The 17,477-nt window shown below is 29.8% G+C and overlaps 1 protein-coding gene across 1 annotated transcript; it reads right to left on the bottom strand.

Moving 5' to 3' along the window:
• LOC134705613 (transformer-2 protein homolog alpha-like) lies at positions 1-16,525 on the bottom strand. The gene is made up of 13 exons (XM_063564334.1): positions 16,413-16,525; positions 12,178-12,383; positions 11,578-11,652; positions 10,896-10,910; positions 9,640-9,754; positions 8,831-8,839; positions 6,949-6,993; positions 6,218-6,346; positions 5,769-5,828; positions 4,513-4,628; positions 3,391-3,405; positions 2,752-2,882; positions 1-1,867 (listed from the first exon to the last, which is right to left on the bottom strand). Exons 1-13 carry the CDS (start codon positions 16,428-16,430, stop codon positions 1,851-1,853), a joined length of 951 nt encoding a protein of 316 aa, XP_063420404.1. The 5' UTR covers positions 16,431-16,525; the 3' UTR covers positions 1-1,850.
• Between the last annotated feature and the right edge of the window lie 952 nt (positions 16,526-17,477).

The following is a 17,477-nucleotide window of genomic DNA, read 5'->3' as shown; positions in this document are numbered from 1 at the left end:
TCATTTTCAGCATGTATTTAAACTGATACAGATATAATTATTTACAAATAAAATTTAAGTCCTTTTCTTTGATCTATCTTCACTTTCCAATCACAAGGTTACAATCCCAAACCATCTTTGTCTCCTTTTCCTGTAAAGTCTTAAAAGTACAAGTGTAGCAATCACAAAAAGCAATTTTAAATTCAGATTTGTGTACAAAAAATGAGTACAGCCATTTGACTGAAAATTTCACTGTTGATTTCATATTCTTTGACATTTGACCTACAACTTACCTCCAGGAAATTCCATTTCTATTTTATTTATATTTCAAACAAAAAATTGAAAATTTGTATTCTATAAATAAAAACAATCTCCTATGCATGAAATTCCCTAAAACAGCTCTAATTTAGAAAATACACATACACATAAGATTGAAAGATCATACCTCTGATCTTCATGAAGAGGCTTCGTTTCTTCAATGCCTAAAATAATAGTTAGATTATGTCTTATATCTACATCAAGCATCAAATCAGCTTAAATCATGCAGATAAATGATTCAGAATTCATAGTGTAATGTATTTGATTCCCTGTCATTTTTTACTCTCCAAAAAAAAGGTTTCGTACTACTTTCATAAAAGTTCTACAAAAGTGATTATTGATGTATTGAAAAATCTGATAGATTATGAAACTGGTTTCATCAATATTTTTACATTTTGAAGAATGCAAAGTTCCTTTAATCTTTTCTATCAAAACTACATAAATTAAAATAAATTTTAGAGAAGTAAAACTTTTTGCCTTCCATAAATTCTGGTTATTTGCTCAAATCTTACCAAACGGACTTCGACAAAATACGGATTATATCTTCTAAACCGACAATCTTCTTGCTTCTACCCTATTTTCCCTTCATATTATTTTCCCAAATAATTAAATTTCTTCATATTCTTCTCAATCTTCATCACCCCATTATCTCTCTTCAAATCTTCTAAACAGCCAATACTTAATCTTAAAAGCCAAAAATCTTCAAACTTTACTCCTAATTCCCCTCTTCATTTTTTACTTTCTTCTTAATATTATTATCGGTATTATTTTTCAATCTTCAACTCTCCCCTCTTCATTTTCTTTCTTCATTCTAATCTTCAAATTTTCTTATAAACCTTTCCACCACTTCTTTCTTCTCAACCTTTTACAATACAAATAAAATCAATCAGTTAACTATAAACTTATAACTACTTTTACAAATGTTTTGTTCTTCTTCATAAAACAAATTTGACACTAAAATTATGACCACAAAATAATAAGAATACATAAAAATAACTAAGCATAGTAGAAACCTTAATATGATAGAACCATGTTTGGTTGGTTTATGACAATACTGAAGCTGCAATATGAAAATATGTGTTGGGAACAAATTACAATGAAATCTTATGTTACCAATTAAAATGAAAACTCTCTGATTGATAAATACATTGATATCAAAGGAAAGAAATCTCATAAACTGAATGATAATATATGTAACAAAAACTATTTTCTGTCTTCTATCATAATTCACTATAAGTCACATAATTAACCAAAATGTTAAAGATATTAGATGACAGGCCTTTCCTACCCTTTTTTTGAACAGTTATTAGGGGACATACATATATTTATATCTTAATTCTGAGTTCTATATGATCTACAGATGAATTTGATGGCATAATTAGTGTTATAATAGGAGACAGAAATAAGTGTAACAAATGATCTGACATGAAAACAATAATACATTTTTTTCAAATTTGAAATGAAACAGTAGTTGTCAATAGAACATGTCAATATCCAACATGTCATACTGGTACAGCACTCTATATAGTTTGTTGATCTCTGCTTTGCTGATTTTAATAACGACGACCACCTGGTGAAAAGAAACACAACACAACATAGATAAAATGATGATCTAACAGTTATAGCTCTTAACAATAAATCGTAAAGAGTGTACATATGAAATGAGATAATTCTGTTTGAATTCTAGCAGATGAAATTTCTAAAATGATTATTGTTAAAAGCATGGCAAGTTTCTTTACACAACTCCAAGGGGTTAAAGTTTGTAGAATGAAACTATGCATACAGGGGAAACTTATTAACTTATAACAATGACTTTCAGTATACATATTTTTTCTTATTTTTTTTTATTAAAACTGATTGAACAATTCATGTTTTGCAGTGCTTCAAAGGTCTGCTGACTTCATGCATGACCTTTAATTAAAAAAGTTTAATTTTAATAAAGAAATACAAACAGGCTCTCAAGATGCAAAGCAAAACTTATTTCATTTTTACAAAATTTGCATTAAAATGAAACCATTGAACTAAGGATGTCATGAGTAATGGTCAAATACTGTTAAACATGAGATTGCTATAATAATTTAAGCTTGACCTATAAATTTTAACATTTTCAGTTCATTTCAAAGATTACAACAAATACAAATATAATTCAATTAATGTAGCATTGAGGATAAGACTGTCTCAGTTTATGTGCATGTCACTGGTGGGGGCAACAAGGGGGGTCACCATGGTAATAATAACAGACCACCTCATAAATGTGCAAGAAAATATTAAAAAAAACATCTTTTTACACATACCAGTTTTTTATTTCTATGTGTCTTTTATCCATATTTTCAATAAACTAACATTTTTGTCTTTATATATGAATAGAGCTTATTTTAACAGAGCAATTTTGAGAAATGATATGACAACATTTAACTCTACATTATCATTAAAGGATTTCATAATACAACTTACGAGGAGAATATGAGCGTGACCTTGATCTAGAATAATGACGACTACTTCGACTTTGATAAGGTGAAGGTGATCTATAACGTCCGCCACCACTTCCTCCCCCTCCTCCTTCTCCACCACCACTACTACGTCCCCTGAAAAAATTTAATGTCAAACATTTATAAGAACACTGCTTAAAAATCTGATTCCTATACCAATAAGACTTTAACTTAAGTTTAAGCAAGAAACAATTTCATATATAAATTAACATAATTCTTTAAATAAAGAACGAGTAATTTCACATTTCTTACAATAGTTTCAAGTTGTTGTTAAAAAATTGTTTGTATTGTTAGCGACATTTTTTTTTGTAAGTTGAATTTTTAATTTGGCTTACACATTTACAAATAAAATTAAAAACTTTCACAAATTTCAGAACCATTAACAGTTGCACTAGAAAATCATTTATAAAGTACTTTTTCATGACGAATAAACTGCATTATTATATCAAAATAATTCAAAAAGTTTGGTGGGGCTTAAAACAGACATAACCAATAGTGACATATCCTGTATGAGCACACAAAGCTGTATATAAATACTTTATATGATGAAGGGCTGGTTTGATAAAATTATCAATTTATCTAATAAATTATTTTAACAATATACCTGTCTCTTGGAGGCCTGTAATAGAAGAAAAAGAAATATATCAAAACTTAAGTATTTATCAAACAAGTAAACACAGATAAAAATCAGTTTAGTATGTCTACTGTATTTTAAATAAATGTAAGCTGGAACTACTATATCACTGTCAGATGTAGAACAATTATCTTTTCAAATTCATCATAGAAATTAATATTCAGTTAAATCACATGTCAGAGAAAAGGTTGTATAATCTTTTATTTTTAATATATTCTGTTCAGTCAATACAGAAAATAAAATCACAGAATGCCTCTATCATACTGATCATTTAAAAGTCTCTATATCTTTCAAAACTATTCATATGTTTACTTTTTGTTGTTAAAATGTTTATCAAAAACAGATGAAATAATACACCTCAAACACTACTGTTCATGATCTTGCTCTATAAAACAGCAGTGTTTTTTTTTGTATGTAAACATACTCCTCTTAAAGATGAATTTTGGTTAATGCCATCTTGAATTTGTGTAATCTTGTAAACAAATTTCAATATTTTATAGCAATAATAGGATTTTAGATGTTCCGTGTAGTGCCATGAATTCTTTTACTGTAAATTCAGAAATTATTGCAAGGTTTTGATAATTGCAAGTGAAGTATAGCAATAATAAGAACTTTCATTCTGATTTTTTACTTATATATGTGAGCATATTTACCTGAAATGGCATTAATATATTGAAAATTTTAGTCACGCTTTCAAAAATAGCAATAATAATTGCACACAATAATTTCTGAATTTACAGTATCTGATAATTCCAGTTTTTTTCTTGGTATTTGTTGTCTTATTTTGTAACTTTGTCCTTGTCAAATAAAACTCATATATCTTAAAATGAAAGGATTTTTTTATTGGAATGTCTCTTTATAAATTGCTGTCTTCAATCTGATCATTGCAAAAAATATGTCTTTGCTATGAGAAATGTTATCTTACATCATTTAATTGTAGATGTCTAATGAATGTCTACTCCATACTATTTCAACCTCTTTATTAGCATATTGAAAATCAGTATTTTACACCTAATTTTTCATTGAATTTTTACTTTTAATATGTGTTTTAGAAGACTGTCCCATAACCAAACTATTAGCTCTAAAACTTACGTTGTAGGTTTGCCTAAGTATATACCAGGTGTAGGAGTATGCGCTCTTTCTGTAATGGAATAATCTACTCTTATTCTTCTGCCATCTATTTCTTGTCCAGCACATCTGTCTTTTGCCTACAAAAATAATTATTTACCTATAAATATCAAAGAGTTTTTTTCTTCAGTTTCTGGATGATTTTCTTAAGTTCACATAAATCATGATACTTTGATGGGGTGATAAGTTTGTATTAGACTATATTGTATCATCTTCTGCTCATGAAATGTACAAAAACAAAGAGTTATGGTTATTTCTAATTTTTGGGGCGTATTTTTCATTTATAACAAAATTGCAAATTTGAGGCTTTGTGACCATTTTGAAAAAAATATGTGAAAATTTGTTATTGTTTACATCTTTAAATTATATTAATTCAGAAACTACCTTATTTAAAGAAACTATAAACCACAAAAAGAAGAATATATGCTAAATTATTTTTATTAAATTTAAGACATGTTGAAAAATTTAATAGTCAACTAGTGAATTACTAATTCTAGTTTGTAGCTTGATAAAAGATATGAAAACTTTTTTTATAGTTGTTAGATATACTCTTAAGACGACTAAAATAGCAAGAATCAATACATTCTGCTGATTAGAAGCAGTAAAGATATAATTTTGAATCAATTTTGATTGATATTTTGCAGAATTATCTCCCATTTCAATGCAAATCTCCATAGGAATCTTAAAATCATGATTGTTTAGTCTTTCTCAAGTACTATTTTGTTAGACTTTTTTCTGTGTATATTTGTTAAATATAATGCTATAGATTAAAACTTTTAAATCTTCTGTTGCAATTACTTTAAGGTTAGTGTCAAATTTGTTCTAGATTGACTGGACTATTAAATATTAAAATGCAATAACATACTGAATTGAACAATTAGGTTTTAACAGATGAACATTTTAAAATTGACCTTATAAGAGTTTTTTTTATAAATTTCTCTTTCAAAGATATTAAAGAAAATGGCATTCTTTGATATTCCAGGTTAAACTTCTTCATAAAATTTCATGACACAGTGCCACAGACAAATGTTTATTGTTGCAGAGTGACTCTGTAGACATCTTTTGTTTTTCTTGGTTTTGGGTTGCTGTCATATTATTTTTTTCTAAATTATTGTGTTGTATACAAGCCAACATCCAAACTTTATTGTTAAAGGAAGCAATAAAACATGTAATAATTTAATTTGATGGGACACAAAAGCTCAATTTTATCAATTTTTTACCTCTATTGAATCTTCAATATTCTTGAAATATATGAAGCAAAATCCTCTTGATCTGCCACTCTACAATACAAAAAATCAACTTAAGGATTATTGTACACAATGGTTTGGTCATCAAATCAAAATAATGCTTTGAAGATTTAAAACAAAATATCTTTGAAAATATGTTTATCTGAATCACAGATTGCCTCTTGTGGCTTTGAATGAGGATGGCTTCAAGATTAGCTTCTTTCCATCAGATCCTACATAGTTGGTTAAAATTAAATGTTTGCAGTGGTGTAAGAAAAGGACATGAAAATGTCAAAATTTACCTAGGAAAAGATGCATAGAAATGACATGAACCATTAGAACACATGGACCATTAGAACAGACAAGCTTAATAATGACATATTTATAAGAACTAAGCAAACCAAACAAGTCTCCAAACTTTTGTTATTAATAAAATAAATTACCTGTCTGTCATAAACAACTTGAATTTCTTCCAATGGTCCATATCTAGAAAACACATCCCTGAGATCTCTCTCTGTTGTGTAAAGACTGAGACCAAATATACCCAGACACCTTGTTGGTTCTGGTTTGTCCTATAAAATAGTTCATAAATATTGTCAATTATGACAAAGAGTAATCATGGTCAAGCTCTATGTATTATTTATAATTTACTTGCTGTGGTTAAATGGTAAACTAATAAAATCATGGAAAAAATATACTGTAGAATCAAAGAATTAAAGTTTTTGATATAGTATGTTATTAAAGACCCCATTAAAATATTTTTTTTATATTCAAGCATTTCTAAATTTGTGAGAAAGCAATTGTTAACTTTGCTCCTTTTCAATTAATGAACACTTTTGGATATTTTGTGTTGACCAACTTCTAAATTTTGCAGCAGGAAACCTTAAAATGTCAATTTGTTCAAGAAATAAAATATGCGAAGACTAAATGTATCAAGTATAAATTCTGTCAAGTATTGATTCATTCTTCTGCCTAATATAGTTGTTAGCACAAATTCACGTGATGCAAAGTACTAATTGAAGTTTCTTTCTATGCCTTTGAAATAAAGATATTATTTCCCCTATTGCAGAAACTGTTTAGTTATGTTTTTCAGAGTTGCAGATCCATTATTAATCAAATGAACCACTTCTCTTGATCATAATACATGTACATACAAAGTAATATGGATTCTTACCCTATTGCCTACATGTCTTCGTCTGTTTGACATTGGTGAAGTATCCTAAATGAAAAAACAAATAACACAAACTAGAATTAAAAGCTTAGAACAAGAATTAAATTTCGTTATAATTAAACAAGAGTGCACACACTGAAATATCTCGCCTTCTTTACTAATCCTTGATACTATCTTGATAGACCTAAATATAAAGCTTTATTTCAACTGTCACATAAACTCAACATTAACCAAGAAAAGGAAACATTGATCAATCAACCATGAAAATGAGGTCAAGGTCAGATGAACCATGCCAGGCAAACATGTACAGCTAACAATTCTTCAATACAACAAATATAGTTGACTTATTGCTTATAAATAAAGAAGGAAATAACAGACCAAAACACACAAACACTTAAAACTTAGCAATGGACCGTGAAAATGAGGTCAAAGTCAAATAAAACCAGCGTAACAGACATAAAGATCATAAAATAAGTCCATACACCAAATATAGTTGACCTAATGCATAAAGTATATTAGAAAAATAGACCAAAACTAAAAAACTTAATTTTGACCACTGAACCATAAAAAATGAGGTCAAAGTCAGATGACACCTGTCAGCTAGACATGTACACCTTACAATCATTACATACACCAATTATAGTAGACCTATTGCATATAGTATAAGAAAAACAGACCAAAACACAAAAACTTAACTATAACCACTGAACCATGAAAATGAGGTCAAGATCAGATGACACCTGTCAGCTAGACATGTACACCTTACAATCATTCCATACACCAATTATAGTAGACCTATTGCATATAGTATAAGAAAAACAGACCAAAACACAAAAACTTAACTATAACCACTGAACCATGAAAATGAGGTTAAGGTCAGATGACACCTGCCAGTTGGACATGTACACCTTACAGTCCTTCCATACACCGAATATACTAGACCTATTGCTTATAGTATCTGAGATATGGACTTGACCACGAAAACTTAACCTTGTTCACTGATCCATGAAATGAGGTCGAGGTCAAGTGAAAACTGTCTGACAGGCATGAGGACCTTGCAAGGTACGCACATATCAAATATAGTTATCCAATTACTTATAATAAGAGAGAATTTAACATTACAAAAAATCTTAACTTTTTTTTCAAGTAGTCACTGAACCATGAAAATGAGGTCAAGGACATTGGACATGTGACTGACAGAAAGTTCGTAACATGAGGCATCTATATACAAAGTATGAAGCATCCAGGTCTTCTACCTTCTAAAATATAAAGCTTTTAAGAAGTGAGCTAACACCGCCGCCGCCGGATCACTATCCCTATGTCGAGCTTTCTGCAACAAAAGTTGCAGGCTCGACAAAAATAGCTCTGCTCTGCATCTGAAGACTTTTGCCTTTTTGATTCTAAATGGGGCAATTTCACAATTTCAAGTAAACAACTTTGTAATAGATTGTGATCTAGAACTTAGGGAAAATGGAATTAGAAAGATTCTATTATTTTGGTAGATCAAAGGATGTTTCTTGCATGAAATACAAGAACTCCTGTGCTTCTAGTTTATGCTTCTTATATATTTTTACTAGTTAATGAGTGTTTTTATGTATCTAATGGTAATAATGTTTCATTCTGGGCGAAGTCCATAGTAATGTATTCAATAATGACCATCCTTTACTGATTAAATATTTTTTGAGTCATTGACAAACACTGTTTTACTTACAATATATATGTGTTTGCATATACAGTAGGTGAATGAGGCATACAAACAATATTAAACATCTAAACCAGTGTAACTTTATCATGTAAAATTTAAATAAATAATCAATGATTCACTAGTTAAGAATTAATACTCTTTCTTTCTGTTGTATAGTATACCAGAGTCTTTCTAACATACCTTGTATTTCTGTAAAAGAAAAAAAAAGTCTGTTATAGTATAAAAGTTTCAGACATCAACTTCCATTATTAAAAACTTAAAATAAACAGCAATATCAGGACATTCTATTCTATGAAACGGAACATAAATCTTAGATCCTTGTTCAATAATTTTCATATGCTGATTTATTAGTGTCTTTGACTGATGAATGTATGCAAATCAGTTGAATACAACAAGCAATACAGACATTTTTTTCAGGTATTCAAATTAAGGGATTGGATCAGCTTTGAGTATTGTGACAACAGTGAACCAGAAATGTCTGGTTGAGTTCTTTTCTTTTTGTAAAGGTGTATGCTTGTTTCTGTATTGTTTAATTCTTAATTAAAGTCTTTTATTTGTGCTTTGCAAGGTAGCATTTAGTGACCTATAACTACAAAGCTTCAAGCTTAGATATACATGACATCAGCTGATTCTGCAACTTTGTCAACCTAGTTGTTGAGGAAAATGAGTTGAAGTATCCTATACAATGATTGAAACAGAAACAGGATTTGTTTGTAGACTATTGTGGCAAGTTATTTTCTTTTAAATCAAGCAAGTCACAAAGAGAGAATATGCAACTTACATTCTATTTCTAAGTCTACTTTCATTTCAAACTACTGAAAATGTTGTAATTTCTGTCATTTTGTTTAAGTCAATCATATTTCATAACACCTGTGGCTTTTATTACAGTAAAATATATGTTGTAATATCTGTATTTTTGTTAACATGGTTAAAGTTAAAGAAATTGATAAAAATTGCCCTTTTATAAAATTTGTTAATGATCTACCTACCCTTCCTCCACCTCCTCTGTATCTTGGTGGTGATCTGCTATAACTTCTACCATAACCATATCGTTTGGAGGAGTTATTTTTGTAGTCACGAGAATAAGCTGGGGAGGGATCTCGGCTAAATAGTAACAAATTAAAACATAACATAATATTTAACTAATTGAAAGAATTTATTAGTTTTCTGTAATGTAACATGATGCTGATGAATATTGTGACCAAATTATTGCGCAACCAAGATTGAGAGGCAAACCAGTATTTTGAGCTTTTCCCTATAAGACAATTTGTAAATTTTTGATTAAAAATGATTAATTAATGAAGAATCAGAAAAACAATTTAGTGAACTGGTAAATGAATTGGTCCCACTTCATTTAACAGTGAGCACATATCTGGTCAAGGTTTAGTTGCTCTGCTTTCTAAATTAAATTAAACACGTTTTTTATTGGTCAATCAGTACAGTAATTTATATTGGATAAAAATTTCAATTTAAAAGTAGAACTCACTATTGATTTTCACTTTTCAGAAACACCAGAAAACAGGTAGTCAACATTTTAATAATTTAGAATTTTTATGTTTAAATATGTCTTAGTTTGTCGTTGAAACTTCTATCAGCGAAGCCAATTTGTTAAAGAACATTGTGTTTCGTCGTTTGTTCTTTTTTCAAAACCCTCCCTCCCATTCCCTTAAGGTGGAATATGTTTGTACGAGGCGGTTATGAAATTTATATTTCATTTGTATTTCATAGAATTTTTAATTTGTTATGCTTCATTCTTTAAATTTATGAAGATACTACTTAGTAGTTCTTTAATTCAGTTTATTTGTCAGTTATAATCTATGATCACTTTGTATTTCATTTGTATTATATTCTTGACATATGTATATGTATGATTATGACTACCTGCTAAGCCTAAATAAAAGTTTTTATTTTAACGGTATTTTCTTCTGAATTAATTTTTCTTTAGATCTGTATAAATCTTTCAAACTTTTGTAGGGCTTTAGATTGATGGTGCAAATGGACTTCTCATATCAAACATACTTTTAAGAGATGCTTATCATCTATATTTTTTCCCAATTTTTTATAGTTATTTAAATAACATGTTAAAGTAACAGTAGATGTTTATATGTAAAATAATAATTTTTAAATGTCACAATTCATTTTAAAACTTTTTATGTATACTTTTGAGACATAACTCTTAATAATTCCTTATTTTTTATTTTATTTTTCTTTGTACAGAATTTACAACACATATCAAGGAACATACCTTCTGCTTCTGGAGCTGAAATTTATTGAGAAGAATTAAATAGTATATAAATCAACATATAATGGATTTCTAATATTCTGAATAAGTTGTTTTAAAATTGCTTCAGAAAACTGTCAAAAACTATTTCCCTGTGGCATTTATTTGTAATTCAGATCATGACATGTATAATAGATAAGTCAGTTTTTGTGTCATACCTAACACTAGAGGTAATTTTAATCTGTCAAGTTAAAAAATATATAAATATATAGCCCTCTGACATTTCTGACCACAAAGTTCACAAAGGTGCTCATAATTATTGACATTAAAACATCTTTATTAACTGGTGGAAACAAAATTTCCCCAGACAATTAATAATCAGATATCTATTTTTACCCTTTTCTTCACACCTACTGACTTCTAGAAAGAGGTCAAAGAAAAATTGCAACTATAACAGTAAACTAGAAAACTGACATGCAACCATATACCCAGTTCAACAAAATGCATGATCATAAATGGACACGTGTTGAAAATGGACACGTGTTGAAAATGTACACATGGAATGATAATGTAATGTTAGGAAACAGAATTTCAATTGCAGAATGGCAAGCTATTATGAAAGGTGTACTTTTGCAGCCTGATGCTATAATTCCTAAATATATATAATATTTCAACAAATTTGTGTACTGAAATATTAAATACTTACTATCGGGATGATCTTTTATGATATGGTGATCTTGATCTGGACCTCGAGTATTTGTTGTAACTACGACTTCTTGATCTGATGAAACAATTGTATATTTAAAGTTTGATAATTATTGTATAATATTTATTAGATTGAGGAACTTGTAAAAAACGTTAAACATGTACCTCAATTTATAGGATTTCTTCTGTTTTTTTTCTGATATCACTGAACAAAGCATCTTTTTGAAAGTTAAAGTACAAAAATGTTTTTAATTTGAGTTTCTGTCCACAGTGAACTAGACTATTTCTTTTAAAACATTAATTCTAATTTTAAATTGAGGGGACAGGTGGATAGATTGATTGATGCTGGCGATTTAAGGCCATTTTTGGGCTATTTCGTATCTGCCATTTTATAAAGGTGGAGGAAGCCTAAGGGGGACAGGTTGACAAATTACTGAGCTGTAGTGTTACTGTGTGAACAATTTGTTTTCTATTTCTATCTATCATGATATTTGCTCCAACATATTAAAGTACATGTACATCAATTATAATGTTCCAAGCTGCTGAAATGCATTTTACTAAATATTCTCATTATTCGGCAAACAAATGTGCATGTACAAACCTTGAATAAGAATATTTTCTTTTCCGATGTCCCCTTGAATGGGACCTTGTCCTTGAGCGTTCTCTGTTGTATTTTGCTCTGTCAGAATGGTATGACCTACTTCTTGACCTTGAACCATGTTTGTGATCAGCATGTTTGTTATCCCCATGTTCTGATCTAGAGTCTGGAGATCCTGAAGCATCAGACTCATCAGAACCTCTTCTAACCTGAAACAAAACAATGATATCATATAGAAACTAACATTTGTAAATTGGTTTTGTTAGAAAGGTAACAATAATTTACCAAAAACAAAATATTGCTTATAAATCAAATTCAGTGAGGTGGAACTTTTTACTTCTCATTGATTCTGCACTAACAAAAAGGTTGAAAAAAAAATCTACTATTGTCAATGTCAAATATACTTCATTTAAATTGGCAATAGTATAACACCTTACTGATTCATAAGTGTTTGTGTGTATTTATAATTGTGATTCTTGAATACTGTAAAACCGGAATTATTGCTGTTTATGTCATTGCGAAAAATGCAACAGAGTTATTTAAGGAATGTAATACTTTTTCTGTCTTTGAAGAAATAACATAAAAAATTTGGTGCACACTGAATAACACGTGAAGTGGGTTATTAAACAGTGTGCACCACATTTTTTATGTTATTTCGAATAGACAGAAAAAATATTACAGTCATTTCTTAAAATTTAATTCTAAATTCCACTTTAAACCGTAGAAAACCATGAAAAAACGTTGATGACGTCACGGTCACATGACTGAATTATGTCTATGGGCTCATAACAAAATAACGTCAGCCAATCAGGAGACGCATTACATCCAAAATTAAATTATAACGCAATAATTTAAACTCTCATTTATTTAAAGTATAAATTTTAATCAGAGCTCATTAATTCTGAGGGGAAAGACAGCCCTTGTTTCTATTTTTTTTTTTTGGGGGGGGGGGAGTTATGTTTTGATAGTCTTCATATAAAGAATGAAAACAAGAACAGCTAGAACATGTCAGGGCTTACACTACTTCAGAATTATAAGGAGAAGTGACTTCTCTTTTTGAAACTGATAGGGAGAAGTGGTGAGATTTGAAAGGGAAGTGCTCATTCGTGCGGTGCGCTACAATGTTAGGATTTTACTGTAGTATAAACGGTCATTTGTAAATAATGTTCTTTTTATACATGTTATATTGTTCAATTCATATCTGAGTATACAATTAAAGTAACATTTCAAATTAAAAGTTGTTTAAATTTTTCCTTTTGGGATCAATATTCTTGTCAGCTGTTCCATCCGTGTGTTCGTGGTAATTTGTAAAAATACGGATTTCGGTCATAGCTGGTCCGTTTCGGATCCGTAGTTTAGAAATCGATCAATGGCGGACGGTTGCAAGAAAATTTACAAAAAATAAACGATGTTTGACAAGTTATTTGGAAAGGATCATGACGTTTTTAATGCAATAAATGGATTGAACATTTACTGGAGGCAACTGTTATCAGGTTTAAATGAAGTAACAAACTTATTTTGCAGCCGAAAGTTAGGTTGATGTACATTTTCGAGTAACAAGCACCGGATCTTTCGGAAGTGCACGAAGTGATAAGAAGTTGTATTTTATTAAATAACTTGCTACACACTGCAAAAACAATGCTTCTACCTCTTTTCCTAAGATAATGAATCTTTTATGTCTGAATTTCTTTTATTATCAATAAAAAGTTGATGTTTCATCAACTTGGTAAAAATTGAAAATGTCCGATGACGGAAGCGACTGAAAGCGAGTATCGTAAACAGGGCGACTTGTCTTCGCTTTTGGGGGTCGGGGAAAGCGAAGTGACGGTCAGGAAAGCGACTTCTTCGCCCAAGTCGCCTGGTAGCCTGAGCCCTGCATGTAGAAAGGTTGACAATATTAAAATCAATTGCTGTTTAATGTACTTTAGTTTCCTTAGTTTAGGATTCAATTTGGAACAATGGAAGAGATTTGCATCTTCTGAATCTAAATGTTCGATTTAAGTTGATAGTTAATTATCTAAAATTCGTCTGAATTCTGTCATTTAACAACAACGATGTTACATAATTTCAACCGTAACAACCTGATTTTATTGTAAATACTGTATATAGCCTTAGGGGGACTAGATATGTGTTGTCACCATGCGTAGTCCTGCAGAGTTTAAACATTTCATTAAAGGAACCCAACTCTTATATGGAAGAAGAAGAACAACTACAATATTTTTTGAAATCTTAATTGTGTACCACTGAACTGCAGGCTAGGGCTATTTTTTACTTTTCACGACAGTACTCCAAGATTTTATTTTTTTCTTCTTACAAAAGTAAGGACTGAAAAATCCATTCAGCTTTAAATTTCCATTTATAAAGATTCCCGTACAACTCTCATCACAAAATTGACTGAATTCCAGTACCATTTCAATCAATTATACGCCGACTGAAGCTGAAACGACTGTTAGAACCCACAGATTTTTTTGTAAGCTACCTCATGAATTTCATGTATACACGTGTTGATAGTTTAAATTATATTATAATTTTTTCACTTACAGTTTCCCATGACAGAGGGTGGAAATGCTTTTTAAAATTAAATAATATCAGAGGTCAAACTGCCATTTTCCACATGTCCTTGTAAGAAACCCCGACTGATAAGTAGTGTTGTTCCGATGATTGGAATAAGTCGGAAATCAGTTGGTTGGGACTGGCGATGTCGATAATCGATTGGGATTTTGTTCAATCGATTGTCGTTAAAGTTTCCGGACTTTGAGCTTGTCAACTTCCGGTCCGTTTATTGTTTGCATTTCATATATGCGCAGTCAAACAATATTAACAAAAAATATCAGTCGATGACAGTAACAATGTTAAACATCCTATAATTAAAGAAATAACTAATTTCCTTCTTTATAAACGTGGCAAAATTCATTTGCAGATTGATGGAATGGTATTTAAGATTAATAACTGTGTATGAAATACTTTCTTTCAATACCGGTACTTGTTACTTGAGAGCGTAGAAATAATTCTGATTTTAGACAAAATAATTCTGTTGCTTTATTAAAACGTGTTGCAAGTTGCCTTTTATTAATGTGTTATCCATTTGTAGCATCAAAAACGTCATATTCATTTCCAGATTGCTTGCCAAACATCGTTTACTTTTGTAAAATTTTCCGAAATTTGTCCACCATTTATAAAAATATAAAAATCACGAATCGGATACGGTTCAACTATGTAAAAATTCCGCATTCTTGCAATTATAACTTCAGACGCACGAATGACACAATTGAAAGAAAAATAATGATTACAAAAGTAATAAAAGCGTTCTACACGAATTAACAGACATTGGCTTAATAGTTAATACCCATGTATACTGTGAAATGCAAATGCAGTGTTTTATTTTTTTTTGGTAATTTTAAATTTCTAAAAGTTAAAAAAACTTTATATATCTTTTCCTAATTTGAAGCATTCAAATGTTACTACAGCTATGTTATTGAATTTTTTTTGTGAGTTTCACCATTGAAATTTAGAAATGTTAGTGTCACTGTTGGTAATTATGAGATAAAATATGTTCAATAAGAATCTTGATTCTTATTAATTCATTGTTTTAACTGCTAAATAGATAATTATCAAAGGTACCAGAATTATAATTTAGTAGTACGCCAGAATATGAAATGGAAACAAAAGATCAAATATGAATATATAAACTCTGCAATGATATGGATATACACATAAGACAAGTACAATGAGACTAAATGCATGATTTCTTTTAAAAAAAGAGGGCAAGGTGTAATGATCCGATTATAACCGATAGTCGGTTGGTTCCTGTCAACCGATTGTAATAGATAATCGGTTGGTAATTTCAACCGATTATCCAACACTACTGATAAGGGAACAAATTTTTTTTTTTCAATTCTATTTATGTATAACTCAACTGTTGGATTCATAAGGTGAATTAATTCACAGGGTCAGGGGTTTGAAATCCAACAATAAGGTGGTAAAACAAAATACCTAACTCGACTATCACAGTATAGCTTTTCTCGAAATATATAAAAGTCAACTTTGTTATATTTTTACCTCCTTATTGATATGATTTCAAACTCCTGTGATAAATTATTCGTAAATTTATTTATTTTTGGCGGGTTTGTTAGTCTCATTATAAAATTATCAACGGTGACCTTTAGACATGGTGTAAATTATGAAGGCATTTAGTTTTATAATTATTCGGAAGGTGTTTTAATCTTAAATTCATATACCTCGTGATCTGAACTCATAATTAGTAAAGTAAGGGCAATTGATTTAGAAGTGGTTTCGTTTTCAGAACGATTCAAAATGTGCGTAAAATGGCTGAAAATAGACGCCGAATTGAATTGTGGGTAATTAATAATGAATAAACCAATGTCGGAAACCATCCGATTCGAGGCACGTATTTAATCAAAGTACTGTCGTACTTTTTCCACTTCACTATGATATAGCAAACATGTTTTAGGATATTGGCATCGTTTAGAAAATATTGGCTCATCATTTCCTATATTAAAAGCTGCATATAATTGTTCTAAAAAGCTATTTGAAACAAAAAAAACCTCTTGGTATGGATCAATTAACATTTTAAGGGAAAAAATGTCAGGCATAGCAAGGATTTGTCTAACTATACAAATCCTTGGGCATAGGAAAACATATTCTTGAAAAATATTCAACATTTAAACTACACTGTGGTCAGGTAGTTAAGGGATACTATACTGCATTGTGGAAAAAACAGCTAGATATACAGAAAGATGGTAAACTACGAACTTATGTAACATTCAAGTGCAACTTCGGTTTTGAAAATTATTAGTCAATAGTTCGACGACACAAAGTGTTCGACGATCATTAACCTATACATATTGATATTGATCTGGAGTTTCTTATTGCCATCATATTTGTCCTCCTGACACTTCAAGTCAAAAACAAGAATTAATATTAAAGAAGCCAGATTATTTAATTTCACATTTAGATACATTGATAATGAGTGGTTTTTTTTTTATCATAATATTTTTGTTTTATAGGAAAAAAACATTACCCTCCACCCTGAAGTTAATTTAAATTGCCATTCCCTTAATATGAAATGTATTACAAATAACAAAGTTAACTCTCTAAACCCCATGATTTTTTCGCATTTTAGCAGGGACTTTCTATTCTTATATATAGTATAGAAAGTCCATGATTTTAGATAATAGATGACTACCATTTTTTTTTCAAATGAGGTTTTAGAGTTTTAATTTTAGATTTAAAATCATACAAAGTAGAGATTTTGAAGATCTTATTTTAAGCTCTTAGATTTA

The sequence above is a fragment of the Mytilus trossulus genome, chromosome 2 (assembly GCF_036588685.1).
Source record: "Mytilus trossulus isolate FHL-02 chromosome 2, PNRI_Mtr1.1.1.hap1, whole genome shotgun sequence".
In the NCBI taxonomy this organism is placed as follows: Eukaryota; Metazoa; Mollusca; class Bivalvia; order Mytilida; family Mytilidae; genus Mytilus; species Mytilus trossulus.
This window is presented reverse-complemented; position numbering and strand designations above follow the sequence as displayed.

Bases quoted from the DNA above. Each gene is read 5' to 3' on its own strand.
- LOC134705613 (XM_063564334.1), bottom strand. The intron at 6,347-6,948 runs GTAAGAATCCAT...ACTATTTTATAG, and splicing joins GAAGACATGTAGGCAATAGG to GACAAACCAGAACCAACAAG. The intron at 4,629-5,768 runs GTAAAAAATTGA...TTATTTTTGTAG, and splicing joins ATATTGAAGATTCAATAGAG to GCAAAAGACAGATGTGCTGG.